Source organism: Thamnophis sirtalis, unplaced genomic scaffold (genome assembly GCF_051295495.1).
Source record: "Thamnophis sirtalis isolate CommonGarterSnake01/CBP01778 unplaced genomic scaffold, rThaSir2_p1.2 scaffold_5, whole genome shotgun sequence".
In the NCBI taxonomy this organism is placed as follows: domain Eukaryota; kingdom Metazoa; phylum Chordata; class Lepidosauria; order Squamata; family Natricidae; genus Thamnophis; species Thamnophis sirtalis.
In genome coordinates, this window is record NW_028261385.1 from 95,872,141 (window position 1) to 95,897,046 (window position 24,906).

At 39.2% G+C, this 24,906-nt stretch overlaps 1 protein-coding gene across 4 annotated transcripts in view; it reads left to right on the top strand.

Annotated features, from left to right (window-relative positions):
* Window positions 1-24,906, top strand: part of PSD3 (pleckstrin and Sec7 domain containing 3) — a 206,040-nt gene that overhangs the window by 173,035 nt on the left and 8,099 nt on the right. For all 4 annotated transcript variants that reach the window (XM_014055021.2, XM_014055022.2, XM_087716231.1 and 1 more), the window contains 5 exons: window positions 1,325-1,518; window positions 2,791-2,861; window positions 18,764-18,921; window positions 21,616-21,760; window positions 23,079-23,222. In XM_014055021.2, coding sequence (XP_013910496.2) covers window positions 1,325-1,518; window positions 2,791-2,861; window positions 18,764-18,921; window positions 21,616-21,760; window positions 23,079-23,222 — 712 coding nt within the window. The remainder of the gene's footprint in view (window positions 1-1,324; window positions 1,519-2,790; window positions 2,862-18,763; window positions 18,922-21,615; window positions 21,761-23,078; window positions 23,223-24,906) is intronic.

The following is a 24,906-nucleotide window of genomic DNA, read 5'->3' on the forward strand; positions in this document are numbered from 1 at the left end:
CTGCCTTGTTGTGGCAAAGGGCATAGCTCTTGTCGTGGCAAATTGGCATAGCTCAATGAAGCTATGAGCTACGGCCACCCAAGATGGACAGGTCATAGCAGAGAGCTCTGACAAAACGTGATCCCCTGGAGAAGGAAATGGCAACTCACCCCAGTATCTTTGCCATGAAAACCCCATGGACAGTACCAAAAGGGACAAAATGGAGCAATAGTCAAACTTTGAATCAGAGGAAGTTGCCTTCCAAGAAATAGTGAATAATAATAAATATGAACTAAGTCAGTGGTTCTCAACCTGTGGTCTGTGGACAGGGGGTCCATGAAAGCTTGAAGAAATTTAAATCTTAAGTTTTGGGGGTCTGCGGCTATGATCCATGGCCACAAAAGGTATTTAAAGGGGTCCTTGGTGAAGAATTTTTTTTTTGAGAATCACTGAACTAATTTGTGTAGGAAGCCAGGGAGATGACCTTGGAGAAGGGATACAAAAGCTTTCAGGTGCAGAAGGAATATCTTATATTTAGAGAGACAGAAGAGAATTATAAAATCCCAGACACGAAAGCCCCTGGAGTACAAGGAGGAAGGAGGGGGGAGAGATGGAGAGCCTTGCAAGGTTCTGCTACTAAGGCTTCTCTCAATAAAATATAGTTAAAGTCCTGTGGAGTCTGTTTTCTGATTGCTCTAGGTTGAAGGGCTGACAATTTCTTTGTTACTAACTATAAGAGCAAAAGGACAATAGGAAAGGCTGAAGGACTCTTGGGTACAATAGGGACAGTAGGTCAGAACAGTTTATCCACTGGGCAGGATGGCAATTTTCCATATATTGAAGCTCCGGGGCTCAATTACAAAAGTCTTTGCCAAGTCTTTTTGAACTTTGATCAACAATGTCCAGCTGTTGCAAGCTGCTCTTGCCAGAAAACCAGGAACTGCAAGGTCTTTACCCCACCCCCTGTAATTTAAAATATAAAACTCTTGAAATAGCACATTAAAATGCACAAAGCCTCAACACGAACCACCTTGTTGCTGAATGTAATTCCACCAAGTCTCGAAATGAGAATAGTATATACTAACGTTTCCATCCCAATTCCTATCCCCAAAGATAAATCTAAGCCATCCCACTGAAACAAATGAGTTTCCTTGCAGTTTAATATAAGATGTACACAAAATGTCTCTGCTTATTTTAGAACCATAGGTCTTAGCGTGAAATCAAGCTTTCCAGCTACTCAGTAAATAAAGGCAATCATAACAAAATAGGCACCTTTGCTTGATCTGATTAGTAAAATAAAATGTGCATCAGTGAATGTGAAGTTTTGTGTTTGCATTTGCTTTAGGGATGACGAAGAGAAGAAAAAATCCCCTTCAGATGGCACTGATGAGAAGGATAATGGAAACCAGTCCAGGTCTGTCAGTCGCATCGGCAACTCCAATAACCCCTTCCTGGATATTCCTCATGATCCCAATGCTGCCGTGTACAAAACTGGATTCCTGGCACGGAAAATCCATGCTGATATGGATGGAAAGAAGAGTGAGTGTCCTTCAGGGGGAGCTGCACTTTCAAGGAAAAGAGATAACCGGGGGGGGGGGGGGGGGCGGGGGGGAGGGAGAGAGAGAAGTGGTAAATGCAGAAACTTGAATATGCACAATTGTGTGTGCCTGTTTGCTTGCTACTGGAAATTGCTAAAAGGTGCTACTAGAAGAGTAACTGGGAATCTGGCGGCCCTGAAGGAAAAGCTGAGAAAATGCCTTGTGCAAATATCTAGGAAGGTTAAGGAGAGAAAAAGCTCCAGCAACCCATCTGAGAATTGATCCGGGAGGTGGAGGTTGTTCCTCTGCCTCACTATCTAGCTCCCTCTCTGCCTCCGATGCAGAGCCCTCATCTGAGCTTCCCTCATCCTCCAGGACTGGCCCATGTTCCTCCCCAACCTCCCCAATCAACACACAGCTGCAATAGTTTTTTCTCTTTTGCTAGGCTTTGCTATTGTTCCCTTCCAGTCATTTCACTTGCCACAGATATACGGGGAGACTCCTCTGTGACAGAACTCAAAGGATGAGATTGCTCTCCTGTTTAGCCTCTTCATAGTTCCACCCCAGGAGAGCCAGATTGGTGTAGTGATTAAGGCAGCTGTCCCCAACCTCTCTGGCTTGCTGGAGCAGGGGGGGGAGGGGGGGCTTCTAGTTCCTGTGGCCATCCTTCCCTCTCAGCCTTAGGAAGGAGGCAATGGCAAACCACTTCTGAAATCTTGCTGAGAAAACTGGGACTAGACCAGGACACAATTCTCTCCCCCCCCCCCCAAAAAAAAACCCCCAAAGTCCTGAAATAGGCTGAAAAGCTTTCCCATTGCTTTATTTTATACATGTTTCTGTTCACTACAACCACTTTCGTAGCAGGTAGCTCCAATGAATACAGGGCTGGTAAATATAGGACGGAGGGAAAAAAGGGGGGGGGGGAAGAATATTAGTTTTTTTTTTCTTTTTGGAAGGGACAGATATAGAGTTCCTATTATGCACTGATGCTTCTTTGGACTACCCTTCTCCTGCAATACTTTTTTAAAAAAAATACTTTATTATGATTTTTAAATAATATTTTCTTGCTTTTTTCTATACTTTTGGCTTCCTCTTTTTCCCCTAAATATTAATTTCTATTAGTTTTTTTAATTATCAAAACTAGTTTTTAGAAGGAAAGGTGGGGGGGGGCAGAAAGGCTTTACAACCAAAAGAGCATATTATTTATGTAAGAGATACTATATTTTATACAGAATTTGTGTTTTTTGTCTGTGTGTTTGTGTTGCTTTCCTAGCTCCACGAGGAAAAAGAGGATGGAAAACATTTTATGCTGTCCTTAAAGGAACTGTGCTTTATTTGCAGAAGGTAAACTTTTGTTTCTTTTAACTCTTCTTGGTTAAAAAGCAGAAGCCTTGTTGTTTGTCCTTCTTAGGATTGCTTTGTTGAGTAGTGAACGCACCATGCCTACAATATAACTTAGGACGATATAGTCTGTCTGAGGAATTGTTGTGGTCTGCCAGCAACCAGCGGAGCTGGTGGCATAGTTGGACAGTGAGGAGGTTGGGGAGGAACATGGGCCAATCCTAGGGGATGAGGGAAGCTCAGATGAGGGCTCTGCATCGGAGGCAGAGAGGGAGCTAGATAGCAGTGAGGCAGAGGAACAGCTGGAGTCTGTTCCCAGTGTATACATGTGCAGAGCTGCCAGAAGATGAGAACAACTAAGAGAGCAGGGTCGACTTGGGAGTAAAGCCACACCTTGGAGGTAATTGGCCCTTCCCATAGGAAACAAAAGAGGAGCGAACAGGAGGAGGCTTTTGCAGGAAACAGTTCGTTCCTCCAGTCGTTTCGAAAGTGGAAAGTTCTGTTTGTGACTATAAGAAATTCTGTGCCAAGTGTTGCCTTGCCCTGCATTTGGAAACTAATTATCTGGCAGCTCTCCAAGTGAGATAAAGTTCGTGTTGATAAATATTCCTCTATAAGACTATTTGCCAAGCCTTGCTGACTGTGGATGAAAGGAATTCACAGTCATGTAAATAAAAGAGGTTTTGCCGGGACCAAGACTTTGCTTCATGCTTTTTAAGGAAGCCTAGGTCACAACAGAAACTGTCTCACCTGATGGAACTAGCTTACTACATTTGTTCAAGCAGAAGCGACCTACTTTGGATCCCATCTGTCAAATAATTTTGGCTGGTGAGGTTCAGGGGAAAAGCCTGCTGTGCCCCCTGCTTTCTGGAATATTCTCCCACTAAAGATAAGGTCTGCCCCCATACTACTGACCTTCTGAAAAACTTTACCCTTCCAACTGGCCTGGAGCCACAGTCAGGGTGTGCTATATTGGGGATGGCTGATGGGGTAGAGAGAAGATCTCACCTCCAGGCCATCCATCATCTTGGATTTTAGCTTTGCTGTTTAATTTTCTAATTTTATTTATAATATCTTTTTATTTTTTTATCATATTGCAAACCTCCCAGAGTTGCTGTATCAGTGAGATGGGCAGAATAGAAATTTGATAAAAAAATAAATAAACTTTGGATGCTTACTGAATTGCTTTGGGTTGAGTCCCCTTGGGAATAGGGCGGCATACAAGTCTAATAAACTAACTAACTAACTAACTAACTGTTTCAAAGGCATGTATAATTTGGATTTTTCTCCTTCGTACAGCCCGAAGCAGAATACATTTCTTCTTCCAAACTTAGTAGTTGCAGTATATATTCTATCATCATGCTGGAGAAATGTGCAGTTTTTTTCATAGGCAGTCCAAAATCTTACAAAAACAGAGTTAGTGGAAGTCACAATCTGAATAATTCATTGCTTCCTTGAAACACTTAAATATACTATATATTTCTCTACTGAGGTGATGTTGTGTAGTGATCTATCACTTATCTACTTGTGGATTGGTTGATCTTAATAAGGTTACATTGATTGTATGTGTTCTGCATCTTGTGTGCCTTAAGATCGCTACAGGAATAATCACCAAATAGACTTTTCCAAGCTTTATCCTTCTATGTTATTTATTAAGGCAGCAACTGGAAACAATTGCATGGATAGTTTGATGTCCTTCAGATATTTTGGGTTTCCATTAGCAATACTGGCTAGAAATGATTAAAAAGTAAAGGTTCTCCTCACACATATGTACTAGTCGTTCCCGACTCTAGGGGGTGGTACTCATCTCCATTTCAAAGCTGAAAAGTCTCCAAAGACGTCTCTGTGATCATGTGGCCGGCATGACTAAACGCCAAAGGCACACGGAACGCTGTTACCGTCCCACCAAAGATGGTCCCTATTTTTTCTACTTGCATTTTTACATGCTTACATACTTTACATGCACCACCGAACTTCCAACTTTTCTGATCGACAAGCTCAGTGTCTTAGCTGCTGATATTAGAATTGGTCTAAATTGTCAGAAGAATGACTTCTTTACATATTTCCATGGAAATCAGCCTTATAAGGATGACATAGCCTTCTTGATCATCTTCAAAATGTTCTTTCTCTAATAATTGGTTGAATAAAGATATTTGATTGTCAATATTTATATTAAAATTGTTTTTTGCTGTGTTTTCAAAAACAAAAACCCAAACATGACTATTATAAAAACTGTCAGACTTTGTTTTGTTAAGAAAAGTATTCTTTTCATGGGAATTTTAGAATTATACACCTGTGAAAGGTCCTGGATTTCTCTCTTTATAATATCTCATTCAATTATAATTCCAGGATTCTCTAAAATTACAACAGTTAAACTGGAATTAATCTGAGAAAAGATTCTGTTTGTATGTATGTGCATATGCAAAGATTGGTGGTTGAAAATAAAAAATAGTTTTATGAACAAATGCCAAATATTTCTGTTCTGAAGAAAATGTATAAAGATTAATATAGAGATTGTATACCCTGTTTCCCTGAAAATAAGACTTCCCTGGATAATAAGCCCAATTGGGCTGTTGTGCGCATGCGCTAAAATAAGCTCTCAGCAGCAGCCATGAGGTGACTACTCTCACCGCCTGCTGCACCTCAAAAATAATAAGACATCCACGAAACTAAGGCCAGGCACTTATTTCAGGGATCAAAAGAAAATAAGACCTTGTCTTATTTTTGGGAAAACATGGTGGAAAATATCTTTTCACTTTAGAAGATAATCTCTACTTGTGCTTATAATTAAAAATGACCAGTGAATTCCCTTCACTTTTTTATTCCAGTTTTCACAGAAATGACATCCTTCTTTTAAGAGACAGGGAGTGTGGGCTATGAGTTATGTTGCTGATATTATGTCTTAGCTAATTCCAAAGTCAAACATTGCAAAAGCTGTTTTTAAAATACTGCAGGGTTTTTTTTAAAAAAACCCACAGTTTTTTTTGCTAGTAAACTTGATTTATTTTTAACAGAACTCTTTAAGGACTTGTAAAACTTTGAAAAAATAATCGCCTAGAATTTTAAAATGTGCAGGATTTTTGTCATTGTTATTTGACTTCTGCTTCCTGTTTCAGACAATATAGAGAATGGTAGAATATGCCATTATGTTTCTCCCCCCAGTAACATAAGCTTAGTTAACTATAGATTCCTTTGATAATAATGTATAAAAATCTCTCCTTAGCAAACCTGTCTAGCTACAACTCTGCTTACAATATAATATATCAACAAGAATATTGCTTTGTCTTGACTTTGCCCTGTGACCTTGGTTCTACTTGCTTCTGGATGATATCTAGTGCTCTCCCTTAGAGATTAAAATCAAAATATTATTAATTGTAGTATCTTGAAAAACAATGATTCCAATATACCCCTTTTCCTAGGGGGAAAAATATCTTGCTGAAAAGAAAAATGCATTGAAGGAAAGGATACAAAACGGTCTTCAAATACCATATGGAATGTGTCAAAGTTAGCTTTAAAATTGTTTTTACCTGGGAAAAATCAGAAAATGGAGGAGAAGCTAGAAAAAGAGAGGACACTTATGACTGGTTATCAGAAATATTTTTAAATTACACCAAAGAGAGAGAGAAAGAGAGAGATGGTATAAGTAAAGCCAACAGTATTCATGAAGCAAACATTTGTGTGAACCAACCTAAAAATGGGAGAATTGAGGAATGGAAAGGCTCTTAAATGGGGTGATTAAATACAATTTAGCATTGTGCACTAGATTCTGCAACCAACTTGTGAGACAAGGAATGGATTATTGGAACATACTCTCTGTCTTCCTTCCATTTTTCAATTCTAGAAATTTTAAACGACAAAGGAGAAAAATATAAAACAGGATAAGAATATGCATTTTTTCAGAAGTATAGTTCAGAAATGAAGGAAACACAGAGATAACACAAGATAGGTAACATAATATATCAAAAAGCTGCCTTTCAATATTCTGTTCTATTTGCCCAGCATTCCTTTACTAGTGATATAGGAAATTAATAGAGGTAACCTTGACTCTTAATGCTTGGAACCTTAATGATTGGAAATAGTTACAATGAATGGGAAGGATGGAAGTAAACCATGGCATCCTACTTATGTTATAGTGAGTAGAGCAAGTGTATGTTCAGAGTGATATTAGTGTAAGGTGACCAGATTTTCAGATTGGTAAAGAGGAACACCTTTGACCAGGGCGGTGGCGGGGGGGGGGGGGGGGGCTTGATTAAAAATTTTATACGGAGCAACAAAAATTTTCATATAACGCAAAAATAGTATTGTAATTTTTTTTATTTCAACATAACTACAATTTACAAATATAAATTGTAACTCTTGCCAAACATCAACATTTTGATCACGTGACCATGAGGATGCTGCAATGGTCGCTAAGTGTGAAAATGGTCGCTAAGTGTGAAAAATGGTCATCAGTCACTTTTTTCAATGCCATTGTAACTTTGGTCACTATATCACCTTTCTTGCCACAGTTCTTAAGTGAATAACTGCAGCTGGTATTTTGTATTTTGGATAGAATCTTTTTTTAAATAGTCTAAGACAATTTAAAAAAAGAATCCACACAGAATAAAGCTATTTTAAAAAATCCTATGCACAATAAATAAAATATTATTTTAAAATACATTAAAAAAATAAAAGAAAAAAACCTAGCTCACTTACCAGCAGGCACAAGTCAATCCAGAATGATGTAGATGTTAATACAAAGAACTGATCAAATTAAAATGGTGAAATTAGTCAGGGAAATATTTTTCAAAGAAACTTTGCCACCATTTTTTCTTCCACACGAGCCGACCTCCAACTTCTGTGCCCCTCCCCTCCAGAAAATCCAGGAAGTAACACTCGTGGCCCCTTTAGCCAAACATTTCCTGGAGCTCTATGGTACTTGGTCATTTTTTCTTATAAAATGAGGTAAAAGGAGCGTGGGGCATCCGTTTTCTTGCTTTAAAGTTTTAATCTCTTCAATGAAAGTACTGAGACAGAGAGAGAGGTTAGACAGGGTGTCTTTTGTCTTGCCCCGGTTAGGATTTCTTAAGCAAATCCACTGGGCTTTCAACATGAAGCCAGAAAATCGGGACTTTTTAAAAACGGCCTGGGACACGGGACAAATTGTTATAAAGCGTGACCGTCCTGCTGAAATCGGGATGTCTGGTCATCTTATATTAGTGAGGATGTGCTTGGGAATATTAGTATTCCTTGTAAATATTAATTCAATTAATCTAAGTCAGGGTCCCCCATAATGGTCAGTATTGACCCCCAAAAGTCAATTGGACTATTAAAAATAATAATAAATGATTGGAGGTCAATATATTATGAAAGTTAATTGGGATCAATTAATCTTTGGGATTTCTGTCTCCACACCAATCCCTAATCCTGAAGATGAGGTAGCTAGTGATGAGACAATATTACTCAGGGTTGGTTGGCCAGCTACCGGTGAGAGCAGCCTTGAATTATCTCATTTATAGCACTATTAGTTACAGTAATATTTATAAGTTATTTTCATATAATGTTTCTGGCTTGATAAATATGAAATTTCATGAAGGGGTCAGTGAGCTGAAGATTTTTGGGACCACTGCTTTTTAAGGTGAAAAACCATACCACTGAAATGCCTTGCACTAATGTTTGGGGAAAACTTTGTCTGAGGGACAAGTTTGGGCCCTTTTCAGCCTGTCAGATTTTTCTGAACTAGAGTTTTCAGCTAGCCAGATAGCTAATGATACATGATGCTAGACATTTTTCTACAGCATAATCTGAAGAAATACCAGTCCTCGTTCTGTTTACCACCTTACACTGTATGTGAAATCCTCTTTGTAGGAGAGTTAATATGTTACAGATCTGTAGTTAATGGTTCCTGATTTTCAGTGCTGAACCAGTTAAAAATATAGAACTCCATTTATTTTGTTCGATAATGAAGGTTAATATTTAGGGTACAATGGGATAAGATTTAAAATTAATCTTGGCCTACACGTTGTGCACACATTGAAAGAACTACTAAAACTTATTTCTCTCAACTATTTTGTTGTTAAATTAAATTCTTTGTTTAAAAACATTATATGGAATTTCATAGATAAGGTTAGAGTTGCCAAACATCTGGGGTTTGTGGTGAAATCTAATGTTTGCTACAGTTTGACTTTCTGATATTGTAATATATATCTGCATATCAGTGGTGGGATTCATTTTTTTTATTAACGGTTCTGTGGGCATGGCTTGGTGGGCGTGGCGTGGCTTGGTGGCTGTGGTTTGTTGGGCATGGCTTGGGGCATGGCAGGGGAAGGATAATGTAAAATCTCCACTCTCACCCCACTCCAGGGGAAGGTTTCTGCAAAATCCCCATTTCCTCCCGATTAGCTGGGACTTGGGAGACAGAGAATAGATGGGGGTGAGGCCAGTCAGAGATATTTACCAGTTCTCCGGACTACTCAAAATTTCCGCTACCGGTTCTCCAGAACTGGTCAGAACCTGCTGAATATCACCTCTGCTGGATATACATATTACATATATTTGCATATTACACGTGTGCGTACACACACAAACACACACACACGGTGAATATACCAGATACTTTAGAGAATACTTGTACCATTTGAACCACACATATTCACTATATTTTGAGAAAATAATGGCTTTATCTATTGAAACTTAACCTTATAGCTTTATAATTAGTACTTTCAAGATGACCTGCAATGCAGTGTAAATTTATTCACATTTAGTTGATTTCTGCTGATAAAATCCAAGATCTACTTGGGAAAAGTGAGGTACAGTAAAAATTATTACTTTATCGTAATGAACTCTTTAGGAAAAATGTAAATCTTTTTTTTACAAGTTTTCCTTATTTCTTTTAATTTTGTAAATTTATTGAATAACTAGATTTTTTTTTCTAGGTTGATGGTTCATGGCCCCTATAGCTTCCTCCCACCCTCATATGGTGGAACATTAAGTATGATGGATCTCAGCCATTTTAGTAACTACTATTTATATTTGAATAGAGCCAATGCAAATAGCTACTAATTTAGCAAATCTTAGTAAGAATAATATCCCCCAGCATGTGAAACCTGTATTCAGTATTATTTAGTGCAGATGCTCGGTTGACATCTTCTCCTCTATGCAGTCTATTTCATTTTATACTTTCGTATAGGAAGAGAAAATAAAAAGAAAACTACTTCTGAAAAAAATTGGCAAAAAGCAAGCTGAGAGCCTTAGTGACAGTCTTAAACTACTTAAGTTGGCCTGCAAAACACTATTAAATATATTTTAAAAATAATTAAAAAGCCAATAATTTATTAACTCCCTCATGAACACCTCTGGGCTCAGGTTCTATTAAATGAAATTTAATTAAAAAAAAACTAAACAGTAGTGGATTTTTGAGAGCAAGCAGTTTTCAATTCTTGAGAAATGTGTTAGATTGTAAGAGCCATTGGTTGCACAGATTGGTGGTAATGGAGCTTTGGGTTCCATACATTGGAGGGCACCTAATCTGTCTAAATCAACATTTCTTGGCAACTTTAAGATAAGTGGGCTTCAGCCCTAGAATTCCACAGCCAGCATGTAGTCCATACATTTTAAAGTTAGGGTTGAAAAAGACTGATCTAGATAATGGTCCAGAGATCAGATGAGTGATATATTTCTGTAATGTGGTTTGTCCATTTCATGATACATTCTTATATACAGACAGGTAGAACTTGTAGATAGGATAATGTACCAAATCCATAAAAGTGCTGAAACATTACAGTGTAGGCTAGCTCATTTTTTTTTAGAAATTGGAATTGATGTTCATATCCATCCAAATGAAACTGCAGGCAAATGTACTATCACCCTTTGATTAAAACTTGATGGAATTTTATAGCTTCAGGCCCAGGATTCAATTCTAGAGGCAATGCCTACACAGGGGGGCGGGGGGAGGGAGGGAGAGACAAACACTCTGTTCATATAGTAATGTTGCAACTCAGTGTTGCAAAATGCCCATAATTATAGTTGGGTTTGGTAGATGAAATGTGCTTTGCAGTAATTTCTGGCAGAAGTGCAAAAAAAATGCAGGAAGCAAAATTGTGATGCTTTTCTCAATTGTGTTCCATGCTGAAAACTATTCTGTAGTATCCTCTGGCAATGCTTGAAAATGGAGCCTCTGTCTTCATCTCAATGTTCCTGCCCTCCAGTCTGCATTTGATCACAAGATTTGGCTGAGTAATCTCTGGAATGGGTTTTTGCATTATGCTTTGGGTGTATGAAATATCCTTCGTCTTGCCAAATGTAAGAAAAAATAGAGTGATGTCTCTTTCGTCTGTCTGAAAATTTAGAACAAATGTTGGCGCTGATACTTGACTGCATTCAAAATTATTTTTGCTTTGTGCGTAAGAGACTTTTAACTTCGCATACGTTTTTTGTTGTTTTTATTTTGTTTAGCATAATCAGATGCCTTCTTGCTTTGAAATTGTCTCTCTACCTTCAGTGAAAATTCAAGATAAATGTGTAAGGCTTGTTCAGCAAAATCGTAGGTTTTACTCGCAATTCAGAATTAGTGTTAGACGTTCTGTGGTTTTATTCTAAGTATAAGAAAACATTCAGTTCCTAGGAACCAAATTGCTTTGCTCCCAACTTGAGGAAAGCCAGAACTGCTATCTTTTCTAACCTACTACTCTGCCCTCCCTATGCGTATAATAACCAGAATTCCCAACCATTTCTGACCTTTTCTGATGACTTCTAGTAGCACCAAAAGCTTTTCTTCCCTTCTCCAAAATCCCATCTTAAATGCAAATGAAGTGTCAGTTACTAATATTAATACAGGATTGGGAAGTAAAAGGGTAAACGAGTCCCTGCAGATTTTACTTCACTAATTGTTGTTGACTTTAGGGGGTGGTGCTCATCTCTATTTCAAGGCCAGCATAACATCCTGGAGTGCTTTACCTTCCCACTGAAGTAACCTATTTATCTACTCATATTTGGATCAGTGGTGGGTTTCAAAAAAAATTTACTACCGGTTCTGTGGGCTTGGCGGTCATGTGACCAGGTGGGAATGGCTTGGTGGTCATGTGACTGGGTGGGCGTGGCCAATTTAGCCATCCATTTAGTGCTGTTTCAAAGCATCCTCTGAAGCTGCGTTTAGTGCCAGGTTGTGGTCCTTCCTTCCTCTCCTTTTTCTCTCCCTCCCTCCCTCCCTCCCTCTATCCATCCATCCATCCATATCTCATTCATTTTCTCTTCCCTTTTTCTCCCTTCCCTCCCTCCCTCTCACTCCCCTTCTTTCTTTCCTTCCTTCCTTTCTGTGAAGAACCCCAGGTGGTCTTTGGTAGGAGGAAGAAAAGCCAGACGTTTTGAAACTGAGAACATGCCCATTGATCATCTGGCATTCTTAGAGCTCCACTATTGCTTAGCCTGAGAAAGGATAGCTGGCTGTACTTTCAATAAGCTCTCAACTCAAGCTCTATGCCAGAGGTTTTCAAACTTGGGAACTTTAAGACTTGTTGACTTCAACTCCCAGAATACTCCAGCCAGCAGAGCTGAATTCTGGGAGTTGAAGTCCACAATTCTTAAAGTTCCCAAGTTTGAAGACATCTTTGCTCCATGTACTTGGGGCTCCCCAAATGGTGAGGATTTATTTATTTATTTCTCTCTTGAAGCCCCCCCCTGCTTTTGCCCCCAGGGGGATGCAGGGAGGCTTGCTAGCCCCCCACCTCTATTTTGAAGCCTGCTGGGAGCTAAAATGAACATGTGCCCCCCCACACTCTATTTTGGACCTAGCAGGCCTCCCTGAAGCCTCCTGAGGGCTCATGGGGATCCTGGAAGGGGCAGGGGAAGGTAAGGTTGCAAGCACAGTGGGGATGGTGGTGGGGGCTAGTATAAGGTGACCAGATTTTCAGATTGGTAAAGAGGGACACCTTTGATCGGGGGGGGGGGCTTGATTAAAATTTTTATACGGAGCAACACAAATTTTCATACAACGCAAAAATAGTATTGTAATATTTTTTTTATTTCAACATAATTAAAATTTACAAATATAAATTGTAACTTTTGCCAAACATCAAAATTTTGATCACGTGACCATGAGGATGCTGCAATGGTCGCTAAGTGTGAAAATGGTCGCTAAGTGTGAAAAATGGTCATCAGTCACTTTTTTCAATGCCATTGTAACTTTGGTCACTATACCACCTTTCTTGCCACAGTTCTTAAGTGAATAAGTGCAGCTGGTATTTTGTATTTTGGATAGAATCTTTTTTAAAATAGTCTAAGACAATTTAAAAAAAGAATCCACACAGAATAAATTGAAGTAAAACATTTCAAACTATTCCACAGAGAATAAATTGAAGTAAAACTATTTTTAAAAATTCTATGCACAATATATTTCAAAGTATTGTGCATAGAATTTTTAAAAATGGTTTCACTTCAATTTATTTTGGATAGAATCTTTTTTTAAATAGTCTGAGACAATTTAAAAAAAGAATCCACACAGAATAAAACTATTTTAAAAAATCCTATGCACAATAAATAAAATATTATTTTAAAATACATTAAAAAAATAAAAGAAAAAAACCCAGCTCACTTACCAGCAGGCTTGCACTCCGAGTCAATCCAGAATGATGTAGATGTTAATACAAAGAACTGATCAAATTAAAATGGTGAAATTAGTCAGGGAAATATTTTTCAAAGAAACTTTGCCACCATTTTTCCCACACGAGCCGACTTCCAACCTTCGTGCCCCTCCCCTCCGGAAAATTCAGGAAGGAACACTCACAACTTCTCTAGCCAAGTATTTCCTGGAGCTCTATGGTACTGGGTCATTTTTTCTTATAAAAGGAGGTAAAAGGGCGGGGGGGGGGTTCCATTTTTTTGTTTTAACGTTTTAATATCTTCAATGAAATTACTGAGACAGAGAGAGAGAGGGGTTAGATAGAGTGTCTTTTGTCTTGCCCCGGTTAGGATTTCTTAAGCAAATCCACTGGGCTTTAAACATGAAGCCAGAAAATCGGGACTTTTTAAAAACGCCCCAGGACATGGGACAAATTGTTATAAATCGTGACTGTCCTGCCGAAATTGGGACCTCTGGTCACCTTAGGCTAGTAAGCTCCGTGGGGGAGATAGAGAGACATCTTTAGACAGGAGGAGGAGGCAGCTCATTTGGGGCGCAGGGCAAACACCACGTGGCAGCTTAGGCAGGGAAGCCACCCAGGAGAAGTGACTGAATGGGGCAGATGGGTGGAGCATTTGCACTTAAAACAGTCTCCGCATGTGCACAACATTAAAAAAGGAAACAAATATTTTTTTCAATGAAGACTGTTCTGCGCATGTGCAGAACAGAAAACCAAGATGGCACCGCCAAGGATAACTGGTATGGTCACGTGTCCACTGGAGTTACTACCTTTTCGGCTGAACCGGACCATATCAGTAGGAACCCACCTCTGATCTGCATGCTTTCAAACTGCTAAGTGGGCAGGAGCTGGAGAGAGGGCGGTAGCTCACCCTGTCGCATGGAGCTTGGATCCCAAACATGGGCCGCCACCTTTCCAACTGACAAGCCCAACATCTTAATTATCATACCGCCCTAGTACAGGATTGTCTTCGCTAAAACCCTCAACTGTTCAAAAAGAACATCAGCATTACTGCCATGCGTAGTTTACCTGCAAGTTTTAACTTCTAGATAACTTCAAGATTAGGTATGAAAGTGATAGTTCAGCACTATTCCTGATTCTGTAAAAGTGGCATGAAAAGGCTTAGGACCCAAAGAAGTCATACCTTTCTCATTTGTTTTTCCTTCTGTACAGAGACTAAAAGCGCAGGCACCTGTCCTCAGTTGGCTTGGCTGCATTTCTGCCTTGCCCCATAACTCCTAATGGGCATCACTCTACCTGGAAGATACATTTAGTTGATTTTGTAGGCATATTTCCAGCCCTTTTGAAAGCATTTCTCCCATTTGCTTTGGTTTCTAATTTGCCACCTTCTCTAGATATTTAGCACATTATTCAAATCCATCGCTGAAGCCTGGGGGGATTTTTTATTTATCTGGTTACAGATTTGGGCAGTGGACTGTTCTACAGTAAATTTGCCATGGATCAATGCTGCTTTGAAATGGATTTAATCAACAGCTGACCTGTAACAACTACACTGAAAACTTTGGGTTAATTAGATGGCTACTACTAGAAGTATTTTCATACATCAGTGCTGATTTGGAATTCTGCACATTTTCTATGCCACTTCCTGGCATAATTTTTTTTTTCTTTTTGCTCAGAGTTCTCCATGACATTTTATCTTAATGGTCTTTGTAATTGAAGATGTCAGCTGTACAGAACATTCGATGTAGTTAGATGTAAGATAGATGTAAGGGAGAAAAATCGCCATGGCAAAATGAGGGGGATGCTGGGGAAATTGATTGGCTGACTTTGAGCCACTCACTCCTACCTTTGGAAAAATAGGGAAAATAGGTATCTTACTTTGAGCAGCCAGAGGAATGGTTGGAAGGAAAGGAAAGCAAAGGAAAGCAAAGGAAAGCAAAGGAAAGCAAAGGAAAGCAAAGGAAAGCAAAGGAAAGCAAAGGAAAGCAAAGGAAAGTTTTCTAAGAATAGGTTTTATTGAACTCAGAGAATCTTATTTCTGAGTAGACATATGATGAATTGGCTTTCTGGTCCTTGAAGTGTCAATGTCCTAGGCAGAGTGCCATTCAAAGTTGCCAAAACGTGCCGTTGTTGAGTTGCCACACATACACGCAGGAGGGGGTTGGTGCATAGCATGTACAGAAGGGTGCTGGGTAATTGGACTCACACTGAGAGAAGAGCCAGGAAGGCAAGCCAGCTGCGGTTGGTTCAGAAGCCATCCAGGCTCGAAGAGTACTTGCTGGAGCCAGGTCTAAACAGTATTTACTGGAGCAACTGGGAACAGGAAGGCGGGGCGTGATGAGTCCATATAGCCAGCTGACTGGCAGAAGCCAGTAATGCTGGTTAGAAACCCTATTACTTGTATTGTTCACTGCGTGCCAAGCTGAGACTCCAGTAAAGAGACCGTGTGTCTTTGTGTGTGTGTGTGTGTGTGTGTATGAATATATATATATACACACATACATACATATCTACATACATACATACATACACATGCATACATAGATACAATTTGTACATTTATTAGAACCAATAAGGTGTGGTGGTTAAGGCAGTGGAGGAGGAGTGGAGAGATCTGAGTTATAAATCTACCCCCAAACATTGAGTGACTGTGCCAGTTGCTCTTGATTAACCCACTGACCTCCCAAGATTGCTGTTGCAGGGACAAATAGGAAGAAGTACTATATTCAGTGCTGGGATTCAAATTATTTTACTTCCGATTCTGTGGGTGTGGCATGGCTTGGTGAGCGTGACTTGGACATGGCAGGGGAAGGATAATGTAAAATCTCCATTCCCTCCCGATCAGTCAGAGGTGATATTTATTGGTTCTCCAAACTACACAAAATTTCCATTACCGGTTCTCCATAAGACTGCATTATTACTGGAAAGACACAGGTTGAGATATGAAAACTAATAACAAAATATTAGTCAAATTTAGTTAAAATTAGAGCATTATGTTAAAAATGAAGTGATAATGGATATAGTTAGATAAATAATTGATAATGATAACAATGTACACATATGTATTGGTTTGATAAGAGGAAATTTGGTATAAATTCTAAATGGTGATCATGAAAGGAAATTTAGAAATCCGTTATGTATAAAAGCTTATAATATTAAAAAAGGAGTAAGTCAAATTTAGTTAAACTAAGACAAAAAAAATGAAATGATGACGGATATTGTTAAATAAATGATTGATAATGATGATAATATAATATTTATATTGACACAATAAAAGGGAAAGTGGATATAAATTGTAAACAGTGATTAAGAAAGGAGGTCTAGAAACTTTGTTATTAAACATAATTAATTTTTATTTAGGGTTAGGGTTAGGGTTCGGTGTTATAAAGTGTTAAAGTGTTATAAAGATGTAATGTTGCTGGATGATATTGAAAACAGATATATCACATCACATATATATATATATATATATATATATATATATATATATATATATATGTGTGTGTGTGTGTGTGTGTGTGTGTGTGTGTGTGTGTGTGTGTGTTATATTTGTTATATTTATGTGTTATATTTGTTATTTTATATATATATATGTCACAACCCCAATTACCCAATTACCCAAACCAGGTTCGAATCCCAGTAAGGGTATGGCTAGCTGATGAGAGCTAAATAGCTTGAAATAGATCTATATTAGTCTCCTTTTATTTATTTATCAGCACAAATAAAACACACACATATATATATATATGTGTGTGTGTGTGTGTGTGTGTGTGTATGTATATGTATGTATGTATGTGTATGTATGTATGTATGTATGTGTATAGATAGATAGATAGATATGTTTTTTTATTTTATTTTTATTTGTGCTGATAAATAAATAAAGGGAGACTAGTATAGATCTATTTCAAGCTATTTAGCTCTCATCAGCTAGCCATACTCTTACTGGGATTCGAACCTGTGCTGTATTGCATCTTAGGCAAACGTCTTAGCCATTATGCCACAGGTCTCCTCCTTATCAGCTGAAGCCAGGGAAGAAGGTATATATTTAGTGTCACAACCCCTGGTAAGCCCCAATTATGGGAGGAAGCTAACTGCTTCCATCATCTGTCAATCGGCTCGTCACAAGAGTCCATCACGACAGAAACCCAATATTTTTACTGTTGCCTTTGTTATATTTGTGGTTTTTTTTATTTGTGCTGATAAATAAATAAAGGGAGACTAGTATAGATCTATTTCAAGCTATTTAGCTCTCATCAGCTAGCTGATGCATTGTATTGCAATACAGCACAGGTTCAAATCCCAGTAAGGGTATGGCTACTGGGATTCGAACCAGTAAGAGTATGGCTAGCTGATGAGAGCTAAATAGCTTGAAATAGATCTATACTAGTCTCCCTTTATTTATTTATCAGCACAAATACAACACAAATGTAACAAAGGCAACAGTAAAAAAAATATTGGGTTTCTGTCTGGATGGTCTCTTGTGACGAGCCGATAGACAGCGAATGGAAGCAGTAAGCTTCCTCCCATATTTGGGCATGCCAGGGGTTGTGACACTAAATACATACATACATACATACATACATACATACATACATACATACATACATACATACATATATATATTATTTAAAACATATAACTTGATATGAATTATAGGTGATGACCTGTGGAAGGGATGCACGAAAGCTCTTTGTAACCAATTGACACACTCTTTACAATTTGTAATGGAAGATATTTTTGTGATGTTTGTTGTGTTTTGTCTGTTTTTGTTTATTCAAAAATAAAAAAAATATAATAAAAAAAATTTCATTACCGGTTCTCCAGAACTGGTCAGAACCTGCTGAAAACCATCTCTGCTATGTATGCTATGTTAAGTTCCTATTCAAAAGGAAGGATATAAATTAATAAAATAGCATACATGAAACTTCGCTCAACAGATTTCCATATTAATTTGTAATTTAAAGGAAAGAGTAAACTTTGGTTAACATATCTATCACTTAGATGTACTGATGTTTTGAATCATTTTTTTCTCTGCAAAATGTATTTTTCTAAGGATACATTCTATTCCTGTGGGTATATTAAGCTTTCCACTTTGGATATGTTTAATAAGAGTGAATGGGGTAATTTCATATTGTAAGATAAGCAAATTATTTTCTCACTTATCCCTTATTTGCAATAAATAGGTATAAGATTGTAACAACATGCTTTTGCCTTTGTCACTTCTGGTGGTTGTTTACAAAGCAGTTTGATTTCTTGCCAGCTATTTGATTGCAGCCAGGGATTAAAAAAAACACACGCAAAAAATTAAATTTGCTCTTTTAATTTCTGCAGGATGAATACAAACCAGAGAAGGCTTTATCAGAGGACGACCTTAAGAATGCCATCAGCGTGCACCATGCGCTAGCATCAAAGGCAACCGACTACGAGAAGAAGCCAAATGTCCTGAAACTGAAGACAGCTGACTGGAGAGTGTTGCTTTTTCAAGCTCAGTAGGTTCCAGTTTGGTTGCTTGCACGGTGTGGTTCATGAAAAAAAAAATCTTAGGAACATTGGGAGGGTCTCTCCAAATGTTCCTAAGACTTGTTTCAAGTTCTTTTTTCCCCTTCTCTTTTTTTCAAACGGAGTATAAATTATAACAAAAGGAGAGCGGGCTCCATAAGTTAATTCTGAAGCTATTAGTGGTCCATTCTTCCCCTATAAAATTGTGTGCAGCTTAATAGACATTTCCATTGCCAATTAGGTGGGTCTATGACAATTCACCATGGCTAACTCGCCATAGACAGCTCACCACAGCCAACAGGACAATTCGTTGTGGGATAAGAGTTAATACTAATATCAAAGAAAGGGTGGAATAGAATAATTAAAGGATGCAAAAGGAGGGTCAGAATGGAATATGAATGACAAAAATTACAATAATTTTTAATTTATTTTAAATAATTAAATTGAATTGTTAAATTGTCCCGTGGTGTGTTGTCCTGCGGTGAGTTAGCCATGGCGAGTTGTCCAAGTAGGAGAATTACTTAGTAGTTGCAATGCTGTCTCGGCCTTAAATCTGTATTGCAGGTCTACTATAATGTAGACAGGAGTGGGGAAGAAAAAGCACACTTTAGCATATGTAGTAATATGTAGCATGCAGCTTTTAAGCCTACCTTAACAATCAAAGTTAAGGTCAGGACATGCTGCTCTAAGTAATATCTAAAAAAAAAATCCTTTTAGTCATTTAAACTTTAGAGGAAAAAAGCTGCAAAAGAGACATGTACATGACTTTTGTAATTGCTGCAATGCAGATAATTTTTTTATTGTGTAGAGCCAGAGTTTAGAAGCTATAGGGGTATGTTTTGCAGATCGCTGAAATGCATCAAAATATTTGAAGAAGGCTGATCTAGACCCTTATCCACCTTACTAGCAAGGAAACTAGAAATGTAAATAATAAGGTTAAAATTAAATTTGGGGTAATTATAAAATTCAAATTGTCGTAATGGTTATTTATGTTTGGAAAGAAGAAAGGGAGTGGCAATGTCCCTAGATCTCTTAAGTGGACTTTGGAGAATATTTGTAGTTCAGGGTTGAAATGAGGGATCCTTGGAGCTCCCTGAGCTTGGTTGTTTTCTTGCAGACTAGGGAGTGGGCCAGGGGTGAAATTCAGCAAGTTCTAACCAGTTCTGGAGAACCGGGAGTGGAAATTTTGAGTAGTTGGAAGAACCAATAAATACAACCTCTGATTAGCCCCGCCCCCATCTATTCTCTGCCTCCCAAGTCCCAGCTGATCGGGAGGGGATGGAGATTTTGCAATAACCTTCCCCTGGAGTGGGGAGGGAATGGAGATTTTACAGTATCCTTCCCCTGCCATGCCCACCAAGCCATGCCCACAGAACCAGTAGTAAGGACCCCTCATAAATGGACTTTGAAGTCATTAATTAAATTCCTTGTGTGTCCAATCACACTTGGCCAATAAAGAATTCTCTTCCCTTCCCTTCCTTTTCCCTCTCCTCTCCTCTCCTCTAATTCTAATTCTAATTCTATCCTATCAGAAGCCTAGGTTTGGGCAAATGAGGCATTCAGTAAACTATAGGAATGACTCCAGAAGAGATTCTGCTTGCCATGGTCCCTCACCATACTCTGCAGGGTAAGATTAAAAAAAGTCAAATTGGCAGCTGTGATGGTGTGATCAAAATTCTACCTAAGGAATTGAAAAACAGGCAGAGTTTTGATCAGCCCGTGATGGTCACCATCTTGATGTTTTTTAACCATACCCTGCAGACATCTTGCCTCCTTGGTTGACTCAGTCTTAAGTTAAGGTTGTTACTGTCTTTTGAAGCTTAACAGAAAAGCACTCATTACAAGTAGTCTGCATTTAGCAACTGCCTTGTTTAGTGATCATTTGCAGCTGCAGCACTAACTCAACAGCCAATCCTCACATCCATGACCTTTCCTTTGTAAAGCAAAGGAAAAGGGATATGGTGGCTCAGTGGCTAAGACGCTGAGCTTGTCGATCCGAAGGTTGGCAGTTCAGCAGTTCGAATGCCTAGCACTGCATAACGGAGCTCCCATTACTTGTCCCAGCTTCTGCCAACCTAGCAGTTCGAAAGCATGTTAAAAATGCAAGTAGAAAAATAGAAACCACTTTGGTAGGATGGTAACAATGTTCCACGTGCCTTCAGCGTTTAGTCATGCTGGCCACATGACCATGGAGAGTCTTTGGACAGTGTTGGCTCTTGAAACGGAGATGAGCACCGCCCCCTAGAGTCGGGAACAACTAGCACGGATGAGTGAGGGAAACCTTTACCTTTAAGCAAAAGAAAGCTGAAGTAAGGTCAAAAAATTGTGATGTTTCTCTTTGCAGCTGCTTTGCTCAATAATCAAGTTGCGGGTCCCAGTTGTGGCTGCTAAACAAAGATTATACATATGCAAGGAAAAAAGATTATTGAACAAAAGATGGAAGGAAACAAGAAAAATATGGGGATGAAACATAGATGAATGGAATTTTCCTAAATGTGGTTTATGCTCAGGAACAAGTTTCTCTGCATTATTGCAAGAGAAACTTATTCTGATGCAAGAATATATATGAGTTGCCTAAATAAGAAAGCCGTTCTTATTATGCCAGTGCAGATATTGAAGAGAATGTACAAGTGTTATGCCTAAGGCCAGCCAGAGTCACTGATTAATCTGTGTCTATTCCACAGGAGCCCTGAAGAAATGGAGTCCTGGATCAATAAGATCAATTCTGTGGCAGCCGTTTTTTCTGCCCCACCGTTTCCAGCTGCAATTGGATCCCAGAAGAAATTCAGCCGCCCTCTCTTACCAGCCTCCACCACCAAATTATCTCAGGTGATTGGGGTTTTTTTTTGTTTCCTCCTTTCCTTACAGCTTGCACAAACAGGGCTTCCAGTATTATTTTCCTTTGCAATCATTCTCAAATAATTGTATGCATATGGGCAATTGATTAATTAGTCCTGACACCAAAGGTAGTGTGGAGGCTGGCTACATGATTTTCAAGTCAGCTGGGTAGATAGCTGTTCTTTCTAGGCTGGCACAATGGGAAATAATAATAGCACCAGCCCATAGAGTGAATTCTTCTTTGACCCATGATATGACTGCAAGTTAGGTACAGGTAGTCCTTGAGTTATGACTATTAGGTAGTCTGTCCATCCTGTTCACAACTTGTGATGGTCATAATTCAGGTCATGCATTGACCTGATTTTATAATCTTTTTGTGGGGGTTTGTTAAACTCCGTGGTCATTAAGCTAACCAATGGCTTGCTATGGGTCGATTTTGTTGAAAACCATCATAAAACATGATCATATGGCTGTGGGACACTAAATGGCTGTAAACGCAGCCTGAATGCTGAGTGTCCGAAGTGCAGTCAATCATTCAGGTGGGGGAGGGGGGACTGTTCAAACTTTGGATCTAGGTTGCAACTACCACTAAGGAAGTCTCGTGTATATGTGAACAGCCACTAAGCAACTGGTTGTAAGTTGAGGGTTACCTGTACAGATCTAGGTCACATGTTGGATGGATCTTTCCCAATTTTGTTTAGAAAATAAAATCCATGTAATGTTTGAATTGCTGGTTTAGGAACTAGGAATATGTGAGTTTCAGATTTAGGAACTGAACACTCCTAAAAGCAATAGAAATGAGTTTTAAAATCATTTTATTAAATGCACTAGAGCAGTGATAGCAAACCTTTTCAGCACCGGGTGCTGAAAAGGTTGCGTGGAAACATTGTTCAGATGCGTCCCCGATCTTTGGGGCCGCCCTCCTGAAAAAGCCAAACTTTCTGGTTCTGGTGCGCATACACGCCTAAGAACAGCTGGTCAGCATGGATGCACAGGCCAGTTTTTGGCACTGCTGCATGCGTGAAGGAATCATGCTCCGAAAAAGCCAAACTTCCAGGTTCTGGCACACATGTACACCCAACACTCAGCTGGATGGCGCACATGCACATACCAATTTTCAGCACTGCGATTCAGCTGTTGTGGACAGCTGATCATCACGTGTGCATGCATGCCAGAAACCCGGAAGAAAACAGGCAAGGGTGAGCATGCTGGGCAACTTGGCTTCGCATGCCACTTTGGGCACGTGTACCATTGGTTCGCAACCACAACACTAGAGGTACATTCTAAAGCATGTAATTTACCTCTGCAGGATGACCAGCTAAAATCCCATGAGAGCAAACTGAAGCAGGTCTCTACTGAACTTGCCGAACATCGTTCCTACCCACCGGATAAGAAACTTAAGGGCAAGGAGATTGAAGACTACAAGTTGAAAGACCATTATTTGGAATTTGAGGTAGGTTGAGGTCAAGTGAGTTGTGAGAGTTTATATCTACTTAAAAGTGTTTAACTCTATAATTAAAATGGAGGGAATATTGCTACATGTTTTAATCAAAAAAGTCTAAATGGGAGAGAATTATCCTGTTGATGTCTATGTATTATTTAGACTCTCATGTCTGTTCCATTGCTTGTAACCTTCAGTTGGGAAAAGCAGCGGATCATAGGACAATGTTATCAATTTACCTTAAATGGATGCAACCAAAATCTAGGACCTATGACATTTGGCAAAGCTGTGGCTGCTTCATTGCTGCTGCACAACTGCAATCAGCCTCAATTACATGCAGGGGTGGGATTCAGCCGATTCGGACAAGTTAGGGCGAAATGTATGCTAATTTTACATCTGGTTCACCGAACTGGTAGTTATAAGGACTGGCTGGCCCCTCACCCCACTCCGCCCCTCCCAGGAGTCTCCACGTGGCCTGTTTTGGATGCCAGGTAAGTGCAGGGCCCCCTCAGAAGCTCCGAGAGGGCCTCTCGGAAATTCCGGAAGTCCAGAAACAGGCCTGTTTTCACATACACACCCAGAGGCTCGGGGAAAGCCTCCATAGCCTGGGGAGGACGAAAACACCCACCACCACCATGGTGCAGGAGGACGAATAAAAAATATATAAATTCATTAGAATATCACCTGCTAAACATAGCCAATTTAGCATTTTTAAAGAAAACTGTTGTTTGTTTGTTTGTTTGTTTGTTTAAAATTATTTGCCACCCATCTTGTATCCAAAGACTCTTGGTGACAACATTAAAAACATTGAAAAACATTAAAATCAATCCATCATAAAAAACACAGCAGAGAAAAACGTTAACAGGTTTTTAAAAACCATAAACAAAAGATGTCAAAAAAGGGAGTTGGACACACCGGGGGGGGGGGGGGGCAGGTGGGGTTGAATTTTAATTAGTCAACCATTTCCAGTATGAAGCTCCCCAGTGGTGGGATTCAGCCAGTTTGCACCCATTCGGGAGAACTGGTTGTTAACTTTCTAAGCAGGTGGGAGAACCAGTTGTTGGAAGAAATCTCCTTTTGCTTCTTTCCACTTTACAGGGCTAATCCTGTAACGAAGGCAGGAAGGAAGGAAACATTCTGGTGTTGTTTCTAGCCTAATCTTTATTGCCCTGCTTACAGAAACTTCCTCTCCCGTTAACCCTTATTATAGTGTAACAGCTAAGACGAAGAGCCTATCAACCTGAGTGTTGAGCTGGCCACGCCCACCCAGTCACATGACCACCGAGCCCTGCCTACCCAGCTGGCCATTAGGGCAGAGAACCAGTTGTTAAATTATTTGAATTCCACCACTGAAGCTCCCCCTTTGGGTCCTCAAGCCATCTGGCAGAGCCAAGTCTTAAGGCTCTTACAAGAGACCAGAAACATGGGAGCTATCCTCACCTCAGGAGAGAAGCTATTCCAGAGGGTGGGATCTATTACTGATCTTCTAAGTCTTGTTTCCAAAGATTCTCACTAAAAAATTGTTATATTATAAATTTGGAATAGAGGTAGAAAAACTCCAAGGCTGAAGAATAGTTGCTATACAACAATCAGCATTCCTCGCACCATTTCCTCTATGTTCAGTTCTCTAGCCTATTCATTATCTAATGAAGCATAATCAGTTCAAAATGCTATCAGCATTTATCTCGCTAGTTTG